At 42.7% G+C, this 26,420-nt stretch overlaps 1 protein-coding gene across 3 annotated transcripts in view; it reads left to right on the top strand.

Annotated features, from left to right (window-relative positions):
- ZNF516 (zinc finger protein 516) overlaps positions 1–25,174 on the top strand; it is an 83,319-nt gene extending 58,145 nt beyond the window's left edge. The window contains exons 4-7 of one of the 3 annotated variants that reach the window (XM_054190648.1): positions 8,580–10,058; positions 15,046–15,150; positions 16,058–16,125; positions 22,747–22,950. In XM_054190648.1, coding sequence (XP_054046623.1) covers positions 8,580–10,058; positions 15,046–15,150; positions 16,058–16,125; positions 22,747–22,806 — 1,712 coding nt within the window. In that variant the 3' untranslated portion in view covers positions 22,807–22,950. The other 2 variants (XM_054190647.1, XM_054190649.1) reach the window with 2 other exon arrangements.
- The last annotated feature ends 1,246 nt before the right edge of the window (positions 25,175–26,420 follow it).

Genomic DNA, 26,420 nt, shown 5'->3' with positions numbered 1-26,420 from the left:
TGCTGGGGATGCGAGCAGGATGCGGCAACAGCACGGGGATTGGATGTATTAGTTGCAGCCTCGCTGCGTGAGGATGGACAGACTGGTATCACCTCCCCTCAGCTCTTTATTTATAGAACAAGCTTTCTTCTCAACCGGCAAAAGCCCCACTGAAGTCTTAACTACCATGGGGTCAAGGTAGTGTGGATAAAGGGTGAAATGGGCTCCTGGATATACTCTGATAACAGGAGCTACAGTTTTGCCTGCAGATAAGCACACATTATTTTGTGGGGCTTTTCCCCTGCTGCTGGGCGGAGATTACCCTCATGGGCCTGTGTGAGAAATACAGAGGTGAAAGGATAGGGAAGTCATCGTTAGCTCTGCTGCTACCCAGAATTCCTATGCACCATGTATACAATGACGTGTCAAAAAAAAAAGGAGGTACAGAGAGATGTGATGAACACTGGAAATGTCGTGTCCGTGGCACACTGCCAGCAGCAGCCATTTTACCCACACGTGCACTTTCACTTCATTGCGTGCTCTGCTGTGGATGCTTTCCTTCCCTCACCTTCACATAAAGTCTGTGTTGACTCTGGAAGGGCTGATATCTGGGAGGCAGGTCCCCAAAGCACTTGGTGCTAGAAGAGAGTTTGCGTTTGGGCTTCAGCACAAAGCTTTTTGCACTTGATGCGCACCTGTGCGAAGCTGAGGGTGATGGAAAAGATACTATGTGAGAACAAGGTGGAGTAATTTGCACATGGAGCTGCTCTTGCAGCCAGTTGGCCGTTAGGAGGCTTGTAGCATCGGTACCCTAGATAACAACAAAGCCAAATACTCTTTAAGGAAAAGTTACATACAAGTAGCTGGAAAGATAAAGGTTACTGTGAACTTCGGGCTTGTTTTTCATCATGCCTCTGGTACCTAACAACATGCATTTCAGACTTCAGCCCAACAGATTTTGGACCTGATACCCTTTGCCACCTATTTCCTCAGTTACTTCATTGGTGCCTACTCACAGATTGTGCTTGAAATTCCAACAACCCTGCTGGCATTTGCATCTGTGGCTGTGTGGATGGGGGATGGTTTCAGGCTTTTTTTTTTTTTTTTTTTTAAAAAAAAAAGTGTTCCTTGAAGTGTGACATAACTCTAAAGCATTTCTGCTGTGCAAAGGAATTTGTAATTTTACTGAGCTAGGGAATACCTTGTAGAAAGGGGTCTTTTGTGTGCTGTACCGTAACTGTTCTCAGACTCAGATTTCACTCATCTTAAAAGGTTAAGTTTCAAATTTAATCAACTAAAATTTTTGTGTTTTTTTCCCCGATCACTTCAGTGACCTTTCAGATTCTTTCCAAAATTCAAAATTATGCATTATATAAGATAACAATAATCTAAAATAATTCAAAACCCTCAACATGTGCAGTCCAGAACTGAACAAACTTTATTGAATTAGTTTGATGGTTGCCTATTCATGTTTTTTGCTGCCCAGATTGTAAGAGCTCAGTGGGTTTTGTTTTCACAAGCAGCAGGTGTCCTCCCGGACAATGCCAGAGAGATTAGTCAAATGGAGACTGGGGAGTGTTAGGAGCGGTGTGCTCGGCTGGCCCTGTCCTGCTTTCATCCCCTGCAGTGTCCCCCAGTTCTGCAGAGGGAAGCAGGTGAATAATATAACAGGGCCCTTCAGCTATTTGCACGCTCGGGGCATGGAGGTACGGTGTTTTAAGCGTTTCACAGCAAGGGGGAAAAGGAACTTGCGGGTAAAGCTAGAAATTGTGGAGGGTAAAGTTAGTGAAATGAAGCAAACAGGACTTTGGAATAAATCTGTATGTTCTAGTTCCAGGAATTTTCTTGCACAAATGTGCAAGAAAAACAGCTGAAAAATAGCGTGGTCATAATAGAAGTTGAATTTAGGGCTCCAAGCATTAGTCATTTAGTCATCATGGCATCATGCCACCATGGCATGGTGGTATTACTGTTCGAGAAGAAAAGTACAAGAAAAAAGCTAAATTTTGTTACTCTTAAGGTTCATAAAAACCCTAATGTTGCTTTGGTTGGATAATAATTTCCCCTCCCTGGCCCCACTCCCCAAACCCAGGGATACAAAACTGCAGTTCTCCTCTCTCTCCTTGTGAGACGATGCTTTTCCGTAGTCAACATCCTTTCCCAAAAAGTATTTGGTTGCAAGTTGACGGCTGCCATCATGCAGCCTTGCCCTGAAATTGTTGGCTGTGAGATTAAAAAGTCAGTAAGAAATCACTTTAGGATCTCTTAGGTTTAGAAAAGGAGGAGGAGACCATGAATGCAAGCTATACCAAAGGGCTGCTATTTCTGATTGGTAAAGCCATGATCTGCCTTTATTTGCTAAAGATGAAAGTATGGTGGTGTTAGAAATGTACAGCTGATGGTGTGGAAGTGAAAAGGTAACTCCCCAGCAGCTAGCCATGAAAATGATAGGAAAAAAAAAAATTGTTGAAAAATAATACAGAAAAGCAGTGCGGTATAAAGCAGAAACATCTCTCTTGGGACCAGATGAAGGTAGGACTTTTTGGGGGGCCTGGGACTTGTTTTCTGTGCACTCCCGGGCTGTGGCGCAGGACGGTGTTAGTCCCCGTCCCCCCTTGTATAGCCAAAGTGAAACCTCTGCAGGATGGGTTGAGCTGGCGGACTGATAAACCATCTGTATCAGCCAGCATCTCAATCTCAGGAGCTGCTTTGGATTTCTGCCCTGTTAAAAACATCAAACCTCAGCCAAAAACATTGTCAGTTCTAAAATTAGTCCGAGAGGAAGCAGGGGTATTAGTTGATCGTGTGCTTTCTACCCTTCAGCATCACCCTCTTACCTGCTGTCCTGCCCCATCCTGCAGTACCGAGTCCTCCAATCTGATCCTTGGTCATTTCTTTTTCTGAATTATTGTCGAGCTGGTGTAGCTCCGTCTGAAAACATCTAATAACATGTAAAGCAAGATGAACTTTGCAGGTGAGAAGCTGGATCTCGTATCAAAACACCGTAACTTTTTCTTCCCACTGTCATTGCAGCACGTGGCCTTGTGCTGTAAGAAAAGCTAAGAGGGTTTGTAGGAGGTGTCTCTCACTTCAAGCCCGCTTTGCCACCACGTTTGGCATCTGCTGAGTGACGCAGCCAGAGCAGAAAGCAGAGGGGGTGGTGGATAGCTTGTGGACTACAAGAAATAGAGATGCAAGCAGCTAGAACAGGGGGCATGGATGGTGTAAGACAAATCATCCTCTGCAAAACAGATACCGGCTCTCTTTGAACAGCCCGACCCGCACTCAGATGATAAACCCTATCTGCCAAGAAGGGTCCGTGGGCTCACCGTTGAATGCTCAAGGAGTCTTTTCCTTAGCTAACCACATAGGGAATTAGTATGAAAGGAAGGGTGGTTTTGCCATATGTCTACAATGCAGTTGTAGTGCGTGGATATTGGCTTATTGAGGGGTTTTGGTTTGTTGTGCTGGTAGACCAAAGAGTAAGTCAGGCTTTCTGCCTCCTTGTGAAAAGGATGGATTTTTATCATGCGTTGATAATCCATGTTTTGTCCATATAGGTTTTACAGTCTCCAAGCGGTGTTCTACCAGTTCCCTTGGCATTCATTCTGCAAGCTGCAAATACACGTAATTGGGGTTGGGTTTTTTCCTGTTCATGGTGAGTTTTCCTGCGTGCAGTTATATCTGATTGTTGTGATAGACTCCAGTGCTCAGAATGACATAATTCCCTCTTTTAGAGCCTGGCACTCCTGGGGAGGCTGCAGGCACTGGCCTGTCACCCTCCCATCTTCCCTCAGCCATGTGAGGGACACTTAACTCATCATCTTTGTTTTCTGGTTGGTTACTTTTCTGTTGCAGAACTCCTTCTGACTTGTCTGTATTTGCAGATCTGCACAGATATTCCGGGGGCATCGAGTATTTTTGTTGGACCTTCTTTCACAGGATAAAAGACCTCAATTATCTGCTGCAAACTTGCTTTTCTGCCTTCTTCCCCCTGCCATGTCCCATTGTATTGTTCTTAGCGTGGGCTTTACATAGTGCCCATTACTGTTTTTTTGGTGTGTGTATATATATACCTAATGGTGTGTATATATATATATTTTTTGGGTTTTTTTAATATATATATATTTTTATATTTATTTTTTTTTATATATATATATATATAAATGCGACCAGCATGGCCATCATGTAAGTATATTCTTCAGAGTGGTAGTTTTAGTTTGTTGTTTGTTTTTTTTTGTAATGCATACTTATATTTGTGAAAGCTAAGCTCAAGAACCTTACCGAGTACATTCATATTTTACTTGACCTCTATTGTAACATCTGTTATTTTCAACATCACTGCTTCCCAGATTTTGCCCTCCCACTGCATGGATTTTTTTGGATCGTTTCCCTTCACTTGTCTTAGCCTGCTTTTTTCCCCAAATGTATCTTATTTGATTATTTTCAGACTGCATTTCTATTCCCTCTAAGTCCCTGTGCATTATTTCCTTGTCCCCGTTATTTTTGCAGCTTCTCCAAATGCGATATTTCCTGGAGATTTAAGTTAGCATGCTGTCTAGAGTCTCTTCTGGATCATTAAAGAAAATACCAAGTGAAACAGGACCTAATACAGGTCTTTGCAATATTGCACCTTCTTCCAATGTTATCCTTTGCTTTTATCGTGATTTATTTGCAGTCAGTTTTCAAATCGAGCCATAGCACTCATCTCAAAGTGCAAATCACTATCAAATGTTTACTAAAAGTCAAACACATCACATCTGCTCCTTTTCCTTCGACTCCTAGTGCTGTAATGCTAGCCAGAAAAGGGGCCAATTTCTAGCCTGTTCTGCTCTTCTGAATAGAAATCACGGTTTCATTGTCCTCGGGCTTGTAGCCTGGTTTACTTTATAGGAAGCCTCATGAATTAAAACAGCTGTGCTGCCCGTTCTGAAATTCGGTTTTGTGGAGAAACAGAGCTGGGGAGAAAACAAGTGGAGTTTATGCATGTGAGGGGGAGAAGGAGAAGAGGTGCACGTGTCTGTGGGGAGAAGGGGAGTCACTTTTATCTGCCTGTGTTAGATATGTAACTAAGTGATGGCAATTAGTTATGTTTCTGAAGAATTGGTTGAATCCCTGAATGTTCCTGTGTTTCTGGGACATGGCTTCCCGTATACTGAAGTGTTCAGTGCTGCACTGCTTTGCTCTCCTGTGGTCTGCGATGCCATCGGTATTTGAAGCTATGGTCAAACTGAAGGCACGAGATGGCATCAGCAGCCACCTCCTAGCTGGCCATCTTGTAAAATAGGTCTGCTTCAGCTGTTGGCTGGGTATCCATGGCACAGAAAAACTGTAACGTTTCAGGGATGTGGTAAAAGGACCTTTATCACTCTTACATGCAACAGGTAAATGGCCGTTTTGGGTAAGAAACAAAGGAATTGAGACAAACTTGGGTCCATGAGAGGGACTGTAGGATAAAAAGTGAGAGCATGTTTAGACAAGAACTCTTGCAATAGGGAAATGTGAGTTATAGTCCCTGGAGATCATGCAAAAGGCATCCCATTCATGGCTTTTTGCTTTGACCTGGCCATAATAAAATCTTGAAAGTTTCTGGTGACAGTAATGCCTGCACTGCGCTGGTTAGAGCAATATTTTATACCAGTGATTTAAAAGGTTTGTTAGTACCCCTTTTCAGCTGGGGCAAGCGGCTGGGAGCAGGCAGAAATAAATTAAATCTATTTTTGTAAAAAGGCTCTGCCTATATTATTGGGTTGCATACCATCTCTTCTTTCTCTTGTCTGTGTCTCCTCTTTCCCCCTGGCTTCTGCTACCTGCTTGCAGCCGCCCATCCTGGACCACCACCCATGACGGGAAGGATGGCACATTTCAGCCTGGGTGTTGATGTATGTGGAGTGTCGGGTCCCTGGTGGAGAGCAGGATGGAGCTAGGGAAAAGCTTATGCTGTGCTTTGTGCTGGTGAAGAAGTTTGAGTTGGCCTGCAGGTGAAGAGCGTGTTTGTCCAAATCTTGGGGAAGGGGGTAGGGGTGTGGTTTTGTTTTGTTTTGTTTTTCTAGAAGCCTAGCTTGAGCAATTAACACAAATATTGCTATTGAGGCTCCTGATCTAAGCGTTTACAATTATTCCTGGTATGTTCAGTACTGTTTGTGTGAGACATCAGAGGAATTGAATCTAGCAAGACACTACGAAGAGATGTTAGAAGCTCTGTTTTGTAATAACCTTACAAATTTTTATATATTGTACTGACAGCGTATCCCTTTAGCATTGTGGCAACTGCAGCCCTAGATACGCCTTAGAAATGCCTTCATCGTTTTTCTACTCCGTGCTACATTTTCCACCTGGAAAATTCCTTTTTCTTTGGAGGCTGCATTAAAGCAATAGGGCTAAAAGGACTGTAGCCACCTCTAGATGTGCAGTCCCAGGCTTTATCCCTGTGGTCTGTCTCTCTGCCTCTTCCTCCTCCCCCCTTCCCCAAGCACAGACCTCGAGACCAAGCCCAGACCTAACCCATTCCACCTGTTCGGCTTTGTCCTCTCTGCTGAAACAGCACAGTACATATATTTTGACCAAGTCAGAAAGCATCACGGAGTGTCTGAGGTACTCAGAGCAACCCGGGACTCTGGGCATCTGCCGATTTGCCCCTTCATCGCGGCTGCCCAGGTGGACCAAGGAGCAGCTGGAGCCTCCAAGCCCCAGCTGGAGCTGGGCTAGTGGTGGTCCCCCACCTCCCTCCTCTGCCTGCTCTGCTCAGCGTAGCCAGTAGGTCGGTTCAGTCTCTGCTGAGTACTGCTACAATTGAATGGTTTGGTTTTGCTTTGCTTTATTGTTTACTACGATGATCAAAGGAGCCACTCCTTCTGATCGTAAAGAGAAGCCTTAAAGTCTTATTTAAGAGCACAAATATTTTGGGCTTTGACAGATGTGCTTTGAAAATAGCACAGATGTGCAGTGTCAGATTTCACCTCTGCATGCAGTGTCTTTGTTTTAAACTGTAAATTTGGCTAGTAGTGCTGGGCATGTGCTTTCCCAAAGCCTTGCCCCCCTGCAACACAGGAAAAACAAGTTTCTGGATTGTGGTGTCGTTTCCCCCCCCCCCCCCCCGAATTTACACACTTAGGGAATTTAAAAGGAAGACAATATTGGCAGAGTGAGCACTCAGCCCTGCAAGGCTGCAAATCTGTGGGTTATTTTTAACCTAATTACCTTGAATTAAACAAAACGTTAAGAATTTTTTTGCTTGAATTGAAGATGAGGCTAAGTAGACTTTATTTGCAGTGAAACTCCAGCTGAAGACATGCTTCTTCCATTGCGCCATGCAGAATAATGCCCGTGGCATTGCGCTGCACTAACCAACAGCGCTTGATTTTCTGAAGCACTGGCTTTTGTGAGTTGATGCGAGAGGATATGCAGCTCTAGAGCAGTTCACTCCTTTGCCGTTTTCACCCCTCCTACGGATGCAGTGATCACTTTGGGCTGGTGACATTTTAGATGGAGCATGGTCTCCTTACACTTGCCTGGCAGTGGCTCATTAACTACATGTTAATTGAAACTGAAAGTTTGTCAGATGATTCAATTCAGTTACATGTTAAATGGATTCAGTGCAGTAGGCATTACTGCTGTGGTGAAAATCTCTGTGGAATTGATTTGTGAACTGATTTGGAGGGATTCAATGGCTGCTTCAATGGCTTGGAGAGATCGGCATCGGGAGAGCGGGCAGAGGTAGCTGTGCTCCCAGCAAAACAAATGCTACTCTTCTCTTTCCCCCTAAATGGCTTTAATTACTGCCCAGTATGGTCCCTTTCCAGGACATGTGTTATGTAGATAAATTTACTCTGGAGAGCCGAGATGTGAAGAAGAAAATGTGGGAGAATCGAAAGTCTGGTTTGAATTCTGTAATCTAAATGGCTAAAAATGTTGAATTCCTTATCTCAGTGGATCAAGCGGTCATAAAATTTTCCTACAGTTTGACTCAAACACGGAAGTATGTTGAAAAAAAGAAGTATCAGCTTTAAACTAAGGGGTGGAAAATTCAAAATTTACATCCTCCGTAACTCATCTTTTATACTTGGCCACTGCAAAAGTCCCTCTTAAGCGAGCAGTTTGTTCTATATGCGGTACCTGCTTATATGCTTGATTTCTGTGTGGAGCCAATTTTTGTTGCTGAGTTATAAACCCTTTGAAAATAGGGGCTTGTAATGGAAGCACTGACAGACCTTTAAGTAGGTCAGTCTTATCTGGCTCCGTTATCTTTGCTTTTGTTAAAGCATTAAATGGTTGCATATTTGTTTATTTTTCTCACAGTCCCAGAATTTTAACATGGGTATATTATTGAATTGTTCTTTCTTCAAAATGTCATGAACATGCGGCATTGGAGAGTTTATCCAGACTTTGCCATCATCTTTAAAAGTAAAATGAACTGTTTTGTCTTATTTCAAGATTTTCTTGCTTATACAGTACATTTAGTCTGTAGCATGTCATTACAATACTAATACCAAAGTTTGCTTTTTCTCCTGCTATTTTGCTCTAGTCTTGAGTTTTGCTCTACCTTTCGGGCTCCTTTCTGCATAAAATGACAATGATGGTTTTTTGTTTGTCCCATTCAGATGAAAAGCCATACCGTTGCAACTTTTCTGAAGAGGAAACCCCGATGGTAACATCTCAGTTGGATGAACACCCGAAGCTGGGAAGCCGCAACACCAGAGAAAACGAGGCCAGGGAATCTAAACCCGAGATTCCTGCCCTGGTGTCAGCCCTGGAGAGTGTCATCAAGCAGCCCTTTTCGAAATACCAAGATGTAAAATGTTCTGCAGACATCAAGATGCCAGCATTTCACCACAGCCAAGGGCTTCCTTGCTCCAGTCGCATTGCTAGCTTTGATCCGGGTGTGGGCCAGACATCTTCAAACATGGTTATGGACTTGAAAACGTCACTTGAACTGCAGGCTAGTCACACAAGAGAAAATTTGCTAGACTTAAACAGGGAGCATCCTCTGATAGAAAAAGGTGCTGAAGCTCAAGAGGTAGCTCCACTCGATTTGAGTGAAAAATCAACAAGGGATAATTCATGCAATAAAAATCTGAATACGTCCTTGCAGGCTGCTTTAATTGTCTACCCGTGTCCTTTCTGCAGTCACAAGACCTACTACCCTGAAGTCCTGTGGATGCACAAAAGAATTTTGCACAAAATCAGCTGTAACTCGATGGTCCCCCCTTGGGTTCAACAGAATGGATTCAAGAGTATTAAAAACAACCTGGTCTTTCTGGCGAGGAGTGGGCGTACTGGCCCCCCTCCTGTTCTTGGCGGTAAGGAATGCCAGCCTTTGCCCGTTGCCAGATTTACGCGCACTCAAGTGCCAAGTGCATTGCCAGGGTCCAAAAGCAACTCTCTTTCTGTTGGGACGACTGGGAAATCCGGGAGTACGCATCAGTCAAAGGACGGTCATGCCTTTGGACACTGTGGTCCACGCTTATCAGGTCTAGAGGGGTACAGGCAGCCCAAGTTAAACCATTCCCAGGAGCAATACAGCATAACAGCACAACAAAAAAGTAAATATGAAGCAAATTCCAAATTTATGCAAATGGGAGCCTATAGCAGAAGTGTAACGCCTACTCAGACGGTCATATCCAGGCCTAGCACACAGCCCACCAACAGTAAGCAAGTGGAAAAGTACATGGTTCCCCAAGGAAGTACTAGTTTTGCCCCTCCAGGTAAGCACTGTGTGTCTGACTCCATGAAGGCCAAATTCAACCCACCGCCACAGTATCATCCTCTGTGTAAAAGCGAGCAGTACACTAAACACGAAGAGCCATCGGTGCCTCAGAGGGAGTCTCACGTGAAGGCTGGGAATGAGATGAGGACATTGGCAAACTGCACAGCGGTAGCACGAGCAAGTCCACTGCTGCAGCCCCAGCCTAGCCCCACGGTAGTTTCTCCGGCTTTACACTCCAGCAAACAGGATCTGGGATCGGATGGGCATGAGAAACGTTTGGACGTTTTAAATATTTTTAAAACATACATTCCAAAGGACCTTGCTTCATTGTACCAAACCTGTGGTGCCAACAGCCCCGTCCTGGACCACACAGGTAAGATTTTCACAAGCCCTTCCTTAGCTGTGGACATGGCTTGCTTGTTCCTGCTGCATTTGGAGCCATGACATGCTGTTTCATAGTTTCTTCCTTCTCTCCCTTTAACGGTTGGGATTACAAGTTCATTTTTTTTATCATTTCTGGATAGGCTTGAATAGGTTTGTTTGCCAATCTCTAACGTTACAGATCTCCCCCTCTTGCACTGTGTGACATCTCTGTCGCAGGTTAAATGTATCTGGTTCCACCTGGAGTATTACTGTTCCTTTGTCCCCTCCCTTCCAGCAGGCTCAAGTTACACAGATGTGCTGTCACACGAAGATCCCCCTGATATGCTGGTGCTGGCACACATCATCATCTTTTTGCTTCGGGCAAAATAAACATCCTCTGGGGCTTATCTGTGATGTTATTTTGGAGGTTTTGTTCAATTTTTTCTGCAAACAAGTCTTCCAACAATAGAGAGAGATAATCACTTGTCAGTGTCCTTTGTCTTTCTTGACAAAAGTCTTAAGATCTTCCTTGTCCGTATCAAAGACTGCTATCCTATTTTTCAAATGATTCTTTTGATCTGTTTGTATGTTTATAATTAAAAAGAGGTAGGGCCGAATACGTGGCTGCTAATTCACCTAAGCAGGAAAGGCAGTTGTGCAAATAGCCAGTTTAAAAGTTCAGGGACTAAAAAAGTATCAGAGCTCTCCTTCTGTCTCTTGCCAGTCAACTGCCATGTAAAAAGAAAGGGGGGGGGGGAAGAGAGAGAAACCTATGTATTTGCATTTGAAACCGTACTGTTTGATGATCTGCCAGAATTAGTTTGTCTTGGTGGAAACTGAAAATCACACTGATTTATTACTCTTGAGATGGGTGTGTGTGTGTATGGGGGGGGAGAATGGGAGCCATAGTCCCAGCTCTCACCATTTGTAAAACTTCCCTTTTTTTTTTATATGCTGCTTCTCTTTGTAGAAGTTGTGCAAGAGCTGAACTCCACATAGAAAGAGCATGCATTCCAGACCAGTGTTCTGGTGTCCTCACCTGACATTGTTCTCTTTTGTCAAAAGCATGTGCAAAATGGAGCTTCTAACCCCGTTTTGCAAGTGTGATGAAACCCAGGACATTTGGACGCTGGTATTTTAAGGACAGCTATGGTCTAGTGCCCAGAACGTGCGTGCAAGTTGACCACTCTGGCAGCTGGGAGGCATGGAAGGAGCCGTAGTGTTTGGTCAGGTCTTGATGGAAGGCCTTTTGGAGAAGAAGACAGGAGGGCAAAATCTATCCGAAATGGTCCAAGAGGTGCACCTTTCAACCACTCCATTGTCGGGTTTGCTCAATCATTTAAAAAGTAATGCTGCGTAGGGGCCAGCTGTTACTTGTTACTGTTGAGTAGATTGTTTCGCAGGTGGCTAGAGGCTGTGTGATGATTGCAACTAACATCAGGCTCCTGGTTTTCGTTAAGGAAGCAGTGGAGGACATGCTCAGTTTCTAAAACTGCAGAGTCAGTGTTCCTGTTGTAGTCCAGCCCACTTTGCTTTTGCCATCCCAGTGCCTAGGAATGCTTGAAGTTTTTCCCTGCCCACTTCCTGCTCTAAATACCGGTTAATTGTTCCACCATCAGCTTGGGGTACCTTCACATGGGTTCCCTCCTTGATCTTATTTAATACTACATTGTGTCAGCCTGCTCAGAGAAGTCTTACTGATCCAGTGAAGTCCTAGCCATGTTAAGCCGTGTTTCTAAGCGAGGAACTAGAAGCTGGCTTAGTGAATGCAGGCACCAGAAAACCCATGAGGACCGCTGGGGCAAAGTAAAGCAGGGACAGGGTTTCCAAGGAGGTCACTATTTACCTGCTTTTTAAAAGAGGGATTTTATTGCCAAAATGTTTTTGCTGGGCAGTGATTTCCAGAGACACTTTAACTGAAAGTTATTTAGTGCCTATCTCTGCTTTGAAATCTCTTCTTTCATTCCAAGTGTTTTATAGCAATCAAGTTTTCAGAATTTGAAACCTCTTTTTTTATGTAGCTTGTCTTCATTTTATATACAACTTCCAGGTTGTTGATGGTTCTCCAGACCAATTGGCATGATGGCTGTTTTTCATAGCACTAAAATAAAAAGCTGCTGCAGGCAAAAGGAACGAGATCCTACCAACTGCAAATAGAGGAGGGTAAATGAACCTTGTCTGAAATAACACATGGCCCTAGACTGAGCCCTCTGAGTCAGTATGCATCATACAGTTTAGTCTTAATATGGCAATCATGACATAAAGGACAACCAGAAATCCCACTTAGGTATACTGTTTGTCACTTCCCCCCCACCCCCCCCCCCCCCCCAGTTGATTGTTCACGATAGACTTGACTTGGGTGTTTGGTATACGACCTCATCTTAGATCACACTAGAATATTTAGTGTGTGGTAGTGCGGTGTTCAACTTCCTTTAAAATGGCTGGATTTATTTCTGGGATCCTTTCTTTTACATTTGTGTTTATTCCAGTGTGTCCTTGGAAAAAAGAGTTGTACGTGCTGTTGTGATACAGCTGCAAACCCAAAGTTTGCTGTGCTTAGGCTAGGTTTGTTTCACGTTGCCCAGCTTCCCAGACGCTTGTAGAGAGAATCTTATTGTTATATTTAATAGTAGTTATTTATTTTATTCATGATATTTACATGAATCACCATCTTAGGAAAGGATGGGTTATGGCAGCAGATGCACTCTTTCTGTGGGGCTCCTTTGAGACCAGCTTTGAGCATCGGTTTCGCAGGAGCTCCCATTCAGATGGTGACGTTCGTTTACCTTAATTTGCTAACACCTGTAGTCATCTACCCTCTTTTGTTCACATATAGGATAATCTGAGTGATGACTCATAGGGGTATTGCCTTGCAGCGGTGATGCCCATCCCTCAAAGCTCTGAACTATCAAAAGCCTTATGGCGCTCCTTAGGAAATGCAACAATGGCAAATATACCTGGAAACAATCCATTTTTTCCACCTGCTTTTTAAATAAGTGAGTGCTTTTTAATAAAGTGAGTGCCAGGGTGGGGTTAGATGAAAGTCCTAACACGCTCACCTTTGGCGTTTGTACAGGTTACACGGGCTTACAACAGTATCCTTGACCTGCCCTCATGCACGACTCAAGTGGGAGCAGCGCTTCCATGAAGGCTGTCGGATCAGGCCCATAATGGCTGCTGAGACGAGCATATTCACCTTTGGCAGAGGGACACTTGGGGTACAGAGAGATTAAATGTCTTCCCAGAGGTGGCAGAAAACCACCTGAGGAACCCAGGTCTCCTGAGGTTCCCGAGAGCTGCTCTGCTGGTACCAGAGCCCTGCACTGCCTGTCCCTGCCTGTCCAGCGGCCAGCACAGCGATCCGGCAAAGGCCATGTCTGGTCCCTCAACACACTTCACACAGCTTCGCTTTTGTAGCAGCTGTAGTTTTGGCCAGTAAGGGGAAAACTCTAGTAACAGACTAGAAAATCTGCTTTAATCTTGACTGCCTTACAAGGCAAATCTGTCACCTTATAGTACAGTGAAGCTCTCGTTGAAATTTATGTCATTTTTTTTTTTTTCCCCTTTGGTGTGCGTGTGTGGGTATACGTGATCTGGATTTGCCCCTAAATCATGATCTTGTATTTGACTGCGGGGAACTTAGTTGTTGGGAGTGTGTGTTCAGCTACATTACACAGGCTGTGCTGCCATCTGCAGGAGGTGCTATTATAAAAAGAGAAAACAATTTTGTGAGGTGTTGGGGTTTGTTTTGTTTTTGTTTGGTTTTTTGTGTGTGTTTTTTTTTTTTTTTTTTTTTTTTTTTGCCAGCGAGACATTTCTTTTCACTATATGCTATGGTAAAAACATTGCAGGACACTTGGTGCCATACTGGCAGGGTAAATGGCAGCCTGTCGTCTTTTCCATTCGTTTTCAGATACAGCATCTGTATTTTGGGTGAGTGCTCTGGCATCCTGCAGTTGATTTTTTTTCAATTGTGGGTTGGTTTTTTTTGTTGCCACTTCTTTTGTTCAGAATTTTATTCTTTTTAAATGCTGTAACGGGGCGGGGGGGAATGAAGGAAAAGCTGAAACTTCACTTCCGCTGACAACCCCGAGAATTTCTTTAAAAGCCAAAGTATTCCAGTGGCAAATGGAAACATCAGCTCTTTCCTTCTGAGGGTGTTTTACCAAAATAGAAAAAATGATGTTCAAATGTATTTTTTTAAATAATAAAAAAGCCCAATAAAAGTCAAATGTGTCTTTTTTGATCAGCAGCAAAAAGACAAAGACCAGCCCTTTAAGTCAGATGCTGTAAACTGACCTTTGGAGAAAAAGGAGAGGTTTGAGCGGTTTCCCACAAATGCTAATGGCCTAGAAAACATGTTTACCCAGGGCTGGGGGAAGGCTGCTGTGCTGCTACCAGCTCAAAATGTCCGGAATGACACTTTCATTCACAGATGTCTTTCGTCTGTGCCTCAGAGGTCCGGGGTCAAAGCAGCACCGGCAGGCAGGTAGGCAGGGGCGAAAGGTTTGATCAGTCTGTGATGGCTCCGCTCGCTCTGCATTTGTCTCTGAGGTATTGCCGCCCGGGGGGGACAGTCGGGCTCTGGTCCTACTCACTTCCTATTATCCATGTGACTTGTCTCCGCCACGCTGGAGTCACTTTGATTTGCCTGATGTACTGCTTGACAAAGCTGGGTGATGGCTGAGAAGTGGATCCAGCTGCTCTGAAAAGCGCACACCTGACATGCCAGTCCTGGTGCGGGCACATCATGGGGAGCATTTTTTAATTCAATGTAATTTATGCATTCTTGCAGTCCTGTGTGTGCCTGGCCTGTCAGCCAGTGCCTAGATGAAGGCTGACAGTTGTCATCCAGGGCCTGAAGGTAGCCTCACATAATGACACATTAGACATACTAATGATGTTTTCTTCTGGCATAATGTTTTCTTCTCAACTTTCCTCTCTCCTCTCCCCCTCAACCCCTCCTCCCTCCCTTCCTCCCTCCCTCCCGACTACAGGGATGCTCAGGACACAAACACGCCAAGGAGACTGCGTCTGCAGAGAATGTGGAAAATGCTTTACCCAACCCAGTCACCTCAGGACTCATCAAAGGTCCCACACAGGTACCTTTTCACACTCGCTCTTGCTTGTTCCCTTTCCCGCTTGCCTGCTTTTGGATCCGGCTAACAAAATGCCAAGAATTACACTGCACATACCATGATAACCTAAGTAATTCCAGTACCTAAATCTAATAGACAGGTTTTTTATTTTTATGACTATTGCTCTTGTTCTCCGGATATTGCTTACCTGATCCCCGCCCGAACTCCATAAAATTGCAATGCATTTAAGATGAGTCTGTTTGCAAATGTTTTATTTTAATTAGAGAGTAGGGTACTCAGAAATGAATATGCTAATGAATTCTGTTGCCACCAGCACAAATTGAAATCAAAGTACCCCTTTCAGCACAACATAAGGCTTTGTTTTGCCTCATCATTGCTGTTGACAGGAACATTTTTGCGGGAAACGAGATTTTTCCGCAGACCGGTCAGCCCTAAAATGGGAAATCCCTACCAGCCATTTTTAACCTCTCGTGGTCTGCGGTTGAAGCTGTAGGAGGCTAAAGCCACCGGTGTCGAGAGACCTCCTGAGCATTGCATGAGACAGTAAGACTAGCGGGTTCCTCTTGAAAAGTGTGAATGATGCATACATAAGCCAGTCTGATGCAAAATGACAGAGGCCAAATGGTAAGTAATGCAAGAAGAGGGTCCCTTTACACATACACTGATAATTAATGTTGTCAGTGATTGCTTTCTTCAGCGCCGAAGTCTGAATTAAAAAGGGCAGTGGCCCTAGGCTGCCATTAGCACACTCTCTTACAGTAAGTGTTACGGTAAATTGGTATTTTCCGGCCACAGGCTAGTAGCTGGTGTCTTTTTTTGAACGTGGTTAATCTGTAATGGTCTCAAATAATGTACACACACTAACGAAGCTTGAATGTTCATCTGTTAACAAGCCCCCTTGTTCCCACAGTGGTATTTGAGTCTAATGGACTCCGAGGTACTGAAGTTCACACCACCTCCGCAGATGCCCCAAAACAAGTATGTTTTACAATTAATTGGATGTTTGGTTTTTAATGTGGTAGCTGGGAAAAAGTGGCACAGTGATACTCATCACTAAAGCGCTGACTGTTTTATAACATGTATAAATAATAACGGTGTTGCTTGATTTTTACCTCTTAAATTTTTTAAGCGTTTTATCGAAGTCTATTATATAGAGACTCAGTTAATTGTAGAGCAGGTAGCTAGTGTTAAAGTAAACATGTATTTGGGGACTGGGTGGGATAGCTAACTCTGTAATGCACAGTGATATGTAATAGTGAGATAGTACATAAAGAATTCCTGGAAATAATTTGATTTTACGACTAACAAATTTTCTGCTGCACCACTACAATTAATGCTTAGGCTGTATTTTTCTGAAGAGTATTTGTACCCTGATATCCCGTATCTGGCCTTTGAAAGGCTCTCATCCTCCCGTTTCTCTGGACTCTGTGTGGCAGTGTGCTTTCCTGTTTCTAGTATACAGAGTTTCCCATCTTAGCTAACACTTCTCAGTGCTCTGAATTATACATGACAAAGCTGTTATATAGAAAACCATTAAACTGAATTTGTTTCATGTATCTTACGTCTTTGGAGACCAGTATCATCACCTGGACCTTCCCACTCCATATTCCAGCGTGGCAGCTGGGTTTCAGGGCATGCCTTCTCGTGGACGGTTTTCTTTCATTGTGAAGCTGCTTCCAGCATCGCTCACTTTTCTTTTCATCCATGTTTTTAGTTTAATTTTGGCTACAGCACTTTTCCTGTCTCCTGCTAAACAATTGCAGGTGGTTTCACCATGCTTAGAGAATGCATCTCCATGCTAGTTCTGCCTTCCTGAAGTTTATGAGTTGGTTTCTACTTGCTCGGTAAGCATGCTTTCTGGGCACGACCACGTTGTATAGTTCACGTGCTGCAGCCTTCATGGAGACTCTTAGCAACTTCTCTGTTGCACTTGCATCTTTCTGGCCCAAAGGCTATGCGGGGAACCCAGCCACTGCCACAGGAGTATCTGAGTTGCTGTCAGGCCATAGGAGCAGCCAATAACTCACCTCATAAAGTTTTCAAGATGACAAAGCACTTCAGTAGTTGTTGCGGGCAACGTTTGCTTTGCTTTCATGGGACAGTAGCAGCAAAGTTGTGCTATAGTTGGAAAACTAGATGAAAGTGTTCTCCTTGTGATGCTTATCTAATAAAATTGTGCAAGGACATACCTCTCAGTAGAAATATGTGACAGAGTGAAACACTGCAGCTCTGCAAACTAGCTCAACTAGTCTTCGGTTCTCCTTGGTTTAGTAATGTAGATTTGGTAAACCGAAGCATCTTTAGAATGCTCTTTCATCTTTCATGCTCATGGTTTTACCTCATGTGTGGCTGAGATCAAATTCTGAAGGCATCTGGGCTTTTTTCCTCTAAAAGCCAATGTAAGGTTACAGTTGGAAATACCTTTCCAAAAAACTATGGAATGGTTGTATCTGTCAAAAAAGAGATGTGGCAGCTCAGTCCACATCTGGACTCGTTTTGTAATTTGGGTTATATTACTGCACAATAAATTTACTCATAATCTTGTCTTTGTAAACTACTGCTATGCCAGAATTTATTGACTAACTTCTTCCACGGCAAATGTAGTTTGCTCTTGCAGTCTCAGTCCGTGTCAATCTGTCTTCAAAGTATTTGATTAAATTACAACATCTCTCAATGCCGCAGAATACTACTGGGTAGGGGTTAGCTTCATGAATCGCTTCATCTCTTGCCAGTCAGTATTTCTTCCACAGAAGCTGCGGTATGATCACTTCTCCAGCAGATAGTTCCCTTTCTTTTGTCTTGTTTGCTTCTCAGTATCAGCCTTTGTCTCAGTTTGTCAGCGTCTGTGTCGGTAAGGATTATTCAGTTGTCTGCCGTTTTGCTTGTTCTCATCGTGAGCAGGCTTTGCACTCCCCCAGAAGACTCCTCCACCTGCACAGTCCCTGGGCGTTAGAGAGGGAACATGCTCATTTCTACCTGCAGCTGTAGGGGCCTTTAGAAGCGCAGAAACAAGCTTGCACTGAGAACGATGCCTGCAGCATTCTGGTAACATTATGATTTCCCACTTTAAACATTGTCACTCCGTGTCTTCATTTCGTTTCTTAATTGGGGACAGATCTATTCATGAGAGTTTATGGTGTAAAGTCAGTTCAAGTTACAGAAGTGCCATGCACATGCTCCAAGCAAGAAACAATAGTTGCCACGTACGGTAGCTTGAGAATGAAAGGTGGTTTTTTTAATGTTAAGTGGAAAGGATTCACTTTACATAATGTTTCCTCCTCACAGGTAAAATATCTTCCCCTGAGTAGTCTGCTAAAGAGTAAAAATATTAACAGTAGTATTTCACAGTTCCCCCACTCCCTTCAGTAGTCAACCAGACGATCATCTCTGAAGGCTTCCTTTATGAAAGAATGTTAGGTAGGGCTTTTAAAATCCCCCAGCATAGTAGCTTACAACAGTGATACATTATGTAGCAGTTTTCTCACGGAGTAATTCTAATTCCGAATGTTAAAAATAGGGTCTACAGCCACGCTTTTTAAAAATGAGCCAGCTAAATCTATATTTAGGTGTCTAAATAGGAAACCTGCTTTATGGTGGTGAATCACCGGCAGGAGATGCAGGTGTTCAGCATCACTGAAAAGCAGGCCACCTATAGGGGTGTGTAAAGACGACCATACACACCCAGTTTTGATAATATTAGCACTGGGCTGTATTTCATACTTTGTTATCAGCACCAATGAAATATAAACAAAATGTAGGAAATAAGATGTTCATTTCCTTCATAACATTATTTACTGTGGTTTCTTACTTTTACCTGACTGCTTTGAAAAAACCAGAGGAGGACATTTTTACATCAAATGAATTTACCATGAACTCTGGAATATTTCCTGTTCTTCTTTGTCTAAAGGACAAAAAACGCTCATTACATACCCCAAGTCAATACAATCTGTGCAAAGTCATGTAGATTCTCTTGAAATGCTGCCATATTAAATGTAATGAATATTCTGAATATTTTTATAAATGCTAAATATCCCAATATATCCATAATTAAGCTTGCTTATCCACAATGAATATGTATCTTAATTTGGAATACACTAAGCAGCATCCAAAGACCTGATTTAGTAGGCATGAATTCGCCTAAGCTCCAGTTGCTTATACATGGTAAGACAAAAACTGGCTCCCCTTCGGAAGGGTCCCTGCGACCGCGCATATCTTGAAGCCGCTGCAGCTCTCAAAGCAAAGCTCTCCTAAAGCATGCGGACATTTCAGAGACACTGCCTGGCGCTGCAGCGTTGCAGCCAGAATTCCCAAGTGCATTCAGTGGCACAGGAGTTCAGTCTCTAGCCTCCTTTTGCAAAAGGGTGACAGCAGTGGTGTAGCAATTTCTAATACACATGCCTTGCGTTTAACTTCTGCTGCTGCTGCGTTTTTAAAAACATATAAAAACTTGGCCCGCTTTAGGAATATAGTTTATCCTCTGTCGGTGCTACAGTATGCTCTAAAAATGTTAAGGGACAAGTTATTGGGTGTTCAGAAGGCATGATTTACTGGTTAGCAACGAGGAATAGTTCTGTCTAATTGAGAATATGTGAAGCAGATTTGCAGTGCTGGAGCCAGAGACACCAAGTTCTCTGCCTTTCGTGCGAGTGAAGCAAGCAAAACCCCCAGAACTCCAACCTTTTCCCTCTCCGGAAAAATACCCTTTTACTCACAGAAAATCAATTAAAATCTACAGCCCAGAAAAAAAAGCAAAGTGTTGGTATTATGGCTATGTCTGGCTGAAGCTTTCCCCATGCCAGAAGGCAGTGATGGTCCTTTTCTGGGAAAGAGTTGTGGGCACCACCACTCTTGGGCCTCATTCACTGAAGAGAGAGGTGTGCAGTGGGTCCTGTGTGACAGGGATAAACCACCTTCATTAAGGAGTCGTAAGCCTTAATTTTCTCCACTGTTAGTATTTTAAAATACTATTTCTTGCAGTGTTCAATACTTGAGATAGCATAAATGCGAATAGTCAGAATTTGGCTGATAGACAGATTGGAAAGAACCATCAAGAAAACACTATATATATATTTTTTTAATAAATAAATATATGTTATTTTTTTAATATATATATATAAACACACACACATATATCGTAAGGGAGTTTGGGAGAAGGGCTGGGGGCATCTGTTACCTCTAATGTTTTTATAGTCCAGCACCACTACAGCCCTGCTTGTCCTAAAGCAACTTTGGAGAGAAGGGGAATAGCAAAAAAATAAGAACATATTTAAAAGTTACTTAAACCATTGGTTTCTGAGTTTAGTTGGGTTTGGTTGGGCTTTATTTGCATTTGAAATTTTAGCGCTGTCTGTTAGAAGTCCTATTTATGACATTTGTTCATACGAAATGTCTTGCCCCAGTTCCTTGCAGAGTTTCTGCTAAAGACCATGATTAATAGTTCAGTCCTCATTATTGCAAATGTTATTTTTAAATAGTTATTCTGAGAACAAGAATTCCATTAATCAAAATAATAGATAATGAACAAATAAATGGCAACCTAATTTGTCTCGTTCATACATATGGAGATTATAATGCAAACAATCAAGGAATCATGGAAGCTGCTGTACCGGCATCTGAGTAATATGCATGTACTGTATGTCCGTTAGTTTCTGAGCGTTATAGACAGGATTAGCAGCTGTAGTTCTTGTCCCAACACTTCCCCCTTGCCAGCAAACTGGAGCGGTATCTGTGCTCCAAACAGATCATTGCAATTTATTTCAATATGTCACGCGATAATCTGTCTCCAGTATCTTAACATGCACACAAACTGATTTTTTTCCTATTAACTGGTGAAAAGCACTAGAAGTTGGTATGAAAGCAGCTTTTGGCATGGAAGCTATAGGTTTCACTTAAGAAAAGATCTGGTTTTCCCCTTCAAAATGCCGGAAGGAAAGAAAGCCTACTTTTTAAACTGGTAAACGTTTTGCATCGGGAAGAATTCAGTCCGGCTGTGTGTCAGCTGGTGCAAAATCTGACTACCCCCTCGGGCTGGTGTGAGTACAAGCGGGTGAGCCATTGGGTGCGTTTTGGCACGCGTGAAGCTCAGGTGCTGTTGCCTGGTGAAACTGGGAGCACTGCCGTGGCGTCCACCCACCCACTGGCCCTGATCCCTCTGCGCCTCCCTGCCAGGTGGGAGGAGGATGGATTACCCTTTTTCATGGTCTGTGGGTGGATGGTACCTGGACCTGCGGGGCACCCCTCTGCCGCCCAGCACCCCCCAGGCTGCCCATCCCAAAAAAGCACCCCAAATGACACCCCTTTTTTCAATTCTTACCCAGGGAAACTGGGCCGAGGCGCCTACCATCCCCTTCCCCTCCCTCCCTCCCTCTCTCCATCCCTCCCTCCCTTTTCCCGGCTTGGCGAAACCCTGCTGCGTTCCCCCGTGTACGTAGAGCCGGTTCGATACGAGACGTTTTAATGATGAATGCCTCCTCCTGGAATTGTGGCTCTGTCTCTCAGGCATGATGCAGCCGCGCAAAAATGTAAAGCATCTTTCTTGGTTTACTGCAGGAAATTCAGCATCCAACTAAGGAAGTTTTATCACATCTCTCATTCAGTTACTGTTTCCTACATTTCAAATATACTGCCGTCTGTACAGCAGCTTTTTTTTTCTTTAATTTTGTTGCAAATCTTTCCGACTTAAACCAAACTTTGACTGGTAAATGTCATGAATCTCAGGCCAGGTTTAATTAGGAATTTTCTAAATCTATTAACAAAAGAGATGCACTTAATACATTATGTCAACCAGAGCTGGGCTTTCTTTAGCTATTTCGAGGGCTGCCATAGGCACAGCTTGAAACTTGCTTGGATTTTACATGGGTGCTGTATTTTATGTTGCATTAATTTAAAATGGTCTGTTTCACTTCATCAAGACTTTAGCTTAAGGATAATGCATTTATGTAAGATTAATCTTGCCATGTTGTTTTAGGATCAGGATTGTAAACTGCATTGTTCCGACAGTGATGTTCTAAATGTCATTTTAAAGCTTTTCTTGGGAGCTGCAGGCTCCCGCTTATTCATGATGTTATCTTTAATTTCACTTGATTTTAGAATATCCCTGCTATTTTTTTCAACATGGTAATTATTCATGAAAATTGGCTAAAAAAAAATAAAAGGAAGATGACAAGGGCGGAAAAAAAGCCGCCTTAGTACTTGACAGACCTGCGCAAGAATTCAGTTTTTCTTCTTTTAGCTGCTTTTGTGACCTCAAACTTCAGCCTTTTTAAAACACTGGTCTAGTTATGAATCTGTCTGGGCTATCTCAAAATTCTGCTTTTTGGAGGCCTCTTCTTCCCCTCCTTGTTCTCAGCCTTCTCTGAACTGCCCCATCAGACGCTATTACTTGCTCTTCTAGTCCGTCAGGGACTTTGTATGGGCCTGACACGCTTTGTCTTGCTGGAGGTGATGAAAAATAAACCCAAAAAACTTCCGATGTGGGGGGCCAAAATGAACGTAGGTGATGCTAATAAAGGGTAACGAACGCCAGCAGGGGCTTGCTGGAGGGTTGCGCGTGGGAGCAGAGGCGAGAATGAGCTTTTCTCTGTCTCGTCCTTCTTGCAGGGGAGAGACCACGGAGGTGCAGAGGTCGCCCACACGCTGCCTCTCCGGAAGGGAACCTAGAGCCCCGGCAGAGGAGCCCCTGGGCCAGCGGCCCCCACCCCGACGGGCAGTGCCGGCGGCCCCCCGTGCCCCGGCGGCTACCGAGCAGCCTCCCTGCCAGCCATCGCCTCGCCCGCAGCCGCTGCGCAGGACTGAAACCAGCGCTCTGCGAGGAGGGGGGTGCCTCTGCGCTGTTAATCATTTTAAAATAAATGAAGATGCTACACAAGATATATATAAATTGACGTACTAATCAGTCCCATGGTTCCTTATTTCCTTTATAATAAACAGTGGAGTTGGCAAGCACTGTGGCAGCACAAGGCATCTATATTAATCAAGAGAAGTTTGAGACACTGGAAAAATTAAACTTTATGTGATTTGGACAGCATGAAGAAGTTAAGCACTGTAACAAAAACCTCCCTGATGCTCACAATGACTATTTGATACATTTGAAAAACAGCAGTGGATTCGAGGGCTGGAGAAGTATTAATTAATGAAACTGCCACTGCCTGTCATGCTGAAAAGCAAATTAGAAAAAAAAAAACAAAACAAAACAGAGAGAGGAAGAAGGGGGGGTGCGGGGAAAAGGTGGCATTCGGTGCTGAGAAAGCAATGCTTGATGAAGGATTAAAGGGACTAAAGAGAAAGACCGTCATTCTGCAATAGTTTGTTTCATTACAGTTTGGGGACCACTTGCATTTCTAGTGCTCTTGCTCTTGACTGCGCACCATTAATAGTATGTGAATATGGAAATTGAAACACTTCCAGAGAAAAGCTTCTACTCTGCTTTGGAAAAGAAAAGCTAGTCGAACACTAAGAAAAAAAAAAAAAAAACACCAGGCTTCTGTGTTTTACTCTCAGGACCTTTTTTTGTAACAGGGCTACTTTCTTCGACCTGGTCACAAAGGAAGTCTTCATGTTAAGAAAAAAAAATTAATAAAACAAAACAAAACGCTCAGCTCTCTAACGCCGCTGATCTGTATGTTTAGAAGAGAAAAGGTGTCACTGAACAAGTTGAGGCAGCCCTTGGGCCCATACAGTACTCTCTGCTCCTGCGTTTGGTTCGGCGGGTTCACTTCTCCTTTCCTGGGCCCGATGACGTTTCGGAAAGACGAGGAACTTCTTTTGTGGTGGCAGGTTAATGTTCATATAAATGTGTCATGTCTTGTACTTGGTGATCACTGGTGGTGTTAGGAAAAAAAAAAAAAGGCAAAAAAAAAAAAAGCTTTATATACCTCTTCTACAGTAACTCTTTAACTGCAAGTTTTCAAGGTGGGGTTGTGGCACATAACAGGTTGTTAAACCGTGCGGTGTAAGCAATTAAAAATGTATTCCACAGATATAAATATTTTCTTTTCTTATTGCTGTGACACTATGTGTGATGGTAATATTTCTGAGAGTTTCAGATTTTGCACATATAATTTTATGCATTATCAAAAGTTACTGCTGCCTTGAAAGAAAATGTTCTGTGAAAATTTTTGCAAAAGCTTTACTAGTTTTTTTTAAATTGTAACATTTTGTAAAGGCAGGAAATGGATTAAAAAGAAAACCCTAGCATGCTAAATATATTTTTCAACAAAGCAATAATTTTACATGTACAGAAATTATGCTAACCTTTAATACAGGTGAGAGCAACAGTTTACTTAATACAATAACGGAATAGTGCTGTTTTTGTAGAAATGGGCTTCTGACACAAAGATTTGTTTAAAAAAAAAAATCAGAAAAAAAGCGTGATCTTTCTGTTCTAACAGTTTTGGCGGGCGGGGGGTTGCTTTTTTTAAAAAAAAAATCTAGTCAGCAATTGGTTCTGGATACTACTTGTTACTTGTTTTAAATTACTTGACAGTTTTTGTTACTTCGCAACACTTGCAACAATGCAAATTAACTTTCTTATGTATTTTTTTTAAACTAGTTTTTCCTTATGCTATTACACCAGATGTATACCAGAATTCTCTGTAAGTCTCGGTGTAGTTAGGAATGTCTGTGCAAATACTTATAAGTGACTGTAATTAACTGTTCTGTGAAGTTATTTTTGAGGGAGGTCGCATAGACACATTCCATTGTACACCAAAAAAAAAGAGAAAAAAAACAAAAAATGAAATATTTTGCTGTGTTGCTTAATGATTATCATTTTGGGTTTGCACTAGCTTTCTCAGTTTGTTTTGTTTGGGTTGGTTTTTTGTGTTCTTTTTTGTTGTTGTTGTGCTTCTGTTTTGTTGCTTTTCTGAGTCATATTTTCCATGAGTGAAAGTAATGCAGTTCAGGAATGCACAAAAGCTAGTTGCTTAGCCTATTTGTTTGTGTTTTAGTTATTAAAAACTCTTCTGTACCCAAAATGGCACAAAAGTGTAGTCTACATTTGTAATTTCTCCCCCCTTTTTTTTTTTTTTTTTTTAAATTGCATTTGTTTGCAAGCTGATCTAGAAAATCTGAGTTAATATTTAGAGCCAAAAGCTTTTTTTTCTGGAGCTTTTCTTCCAGAATCTCTGACAGAGAAGCTAGTGCTGTCACTGCCATTACCAGGGTACTAATCAGCAAAGTTTACAATCATAATTTAGCTCCATGAAGAACAACAGTAGGGGAAATCAGTTTAAATAATTATATGCTGTGTATAGCACAGAAATGAGATTTTCACTTAATTAAACAAGAAATAAGAGTGGGTGGGGGAAAACCAACCTTAAAGACCATCTGTTTTCAGAGGCAAATCCCACAATTTCTTTTTTTCTTCTTTATCATTGTATTGTATTGATTTGTTATTTTAGTTAGGCCATAGTATTTAAAATGAGTTGTGTTCCTTATTTATTTAGTCAATGGGCTTTGATCAGCTCTTTTAAGCAACGTGATAACTTTTTTTGGCATGACACGCTCCTGTAAAGCCCTTTTATGACTGTTACAGGGACTTTCTACTACCTCTACCAATCTACTGTTTCTTCTTCTTACAGGTTTTTATGGTGTTGCAAGTCTAATGTAACTTAGACAATAAAGGGTTTGATTATCTACGCTGCAGATTCTCAGTGTATCTGCCATCTCTCTCCCCCTCTCTCTCTCTCTCTTTCTCTCTCCCTCTCTCTGGTTTTCGTGTGGTTTACTGTAGCTAAAGTGCAGAAGACCTTTTTTATTCTAGCTGAAGTGAAAGACCACCTTCCTCTCCACAGTATTTTTGTACCCTCAATGTTGTGCACTGACCGAAAAGGCGAACTTGGAGAACACTTACTCCACGGAGCTCATCAGCTACTACGTGGCCATCATGCTGTTTGCATGCTTGGAATTCCTTCTGTCAGAAATGCTACAAGTGAATGGGTACATACTGCAAAATGGAAAGCAAATTGAAAAGCCAAAACAGTTTTTAGTTTTATATTTCAAAACCACTTAAAGTCGAAAAGCCTTAGCATAAATTGCTGCCCTCATCCTATGGAAGACTCTGCCTGTATGAAACCAACTAGTTAAGAAAATTATCCTTTGGAAAATAGCATCCTCTTGTTGGTGCAAAAAAGTTTTCTGCTATTAACTAGCCGTCAGATAAAAATACATCACTGGAGTGATGTCCAGGTGTTGATACCGTGTGCATTTCATGGTAATCCCCGTAAACATGTTGCCACCTCGTCGTGCCTTGGGGTGCTGCGTGTCGTGGAGGG

This window comes from Rissa tridactyla, chromosome 2, assembly GCF_028500815.1.
Source record: "Rissa tridactyla isolate bRisTri1 chromosome 2, bRisTri1.patW.cur.20221130, whole genome shotgun sequence".
In the NCBI taxonomy this organism is placed as follows: domain Eukaryota; kingdom Metazoa; phylum Chordata; class Aves; order Charadriiformes; family Laridae; genus Rissa; species Rissa tridactyla.
The sequence above is the reverse complement of the archived record's forward strand: the minus strand, read 5'-3'. Positions and strand labels throughout refer to the sequence as shown.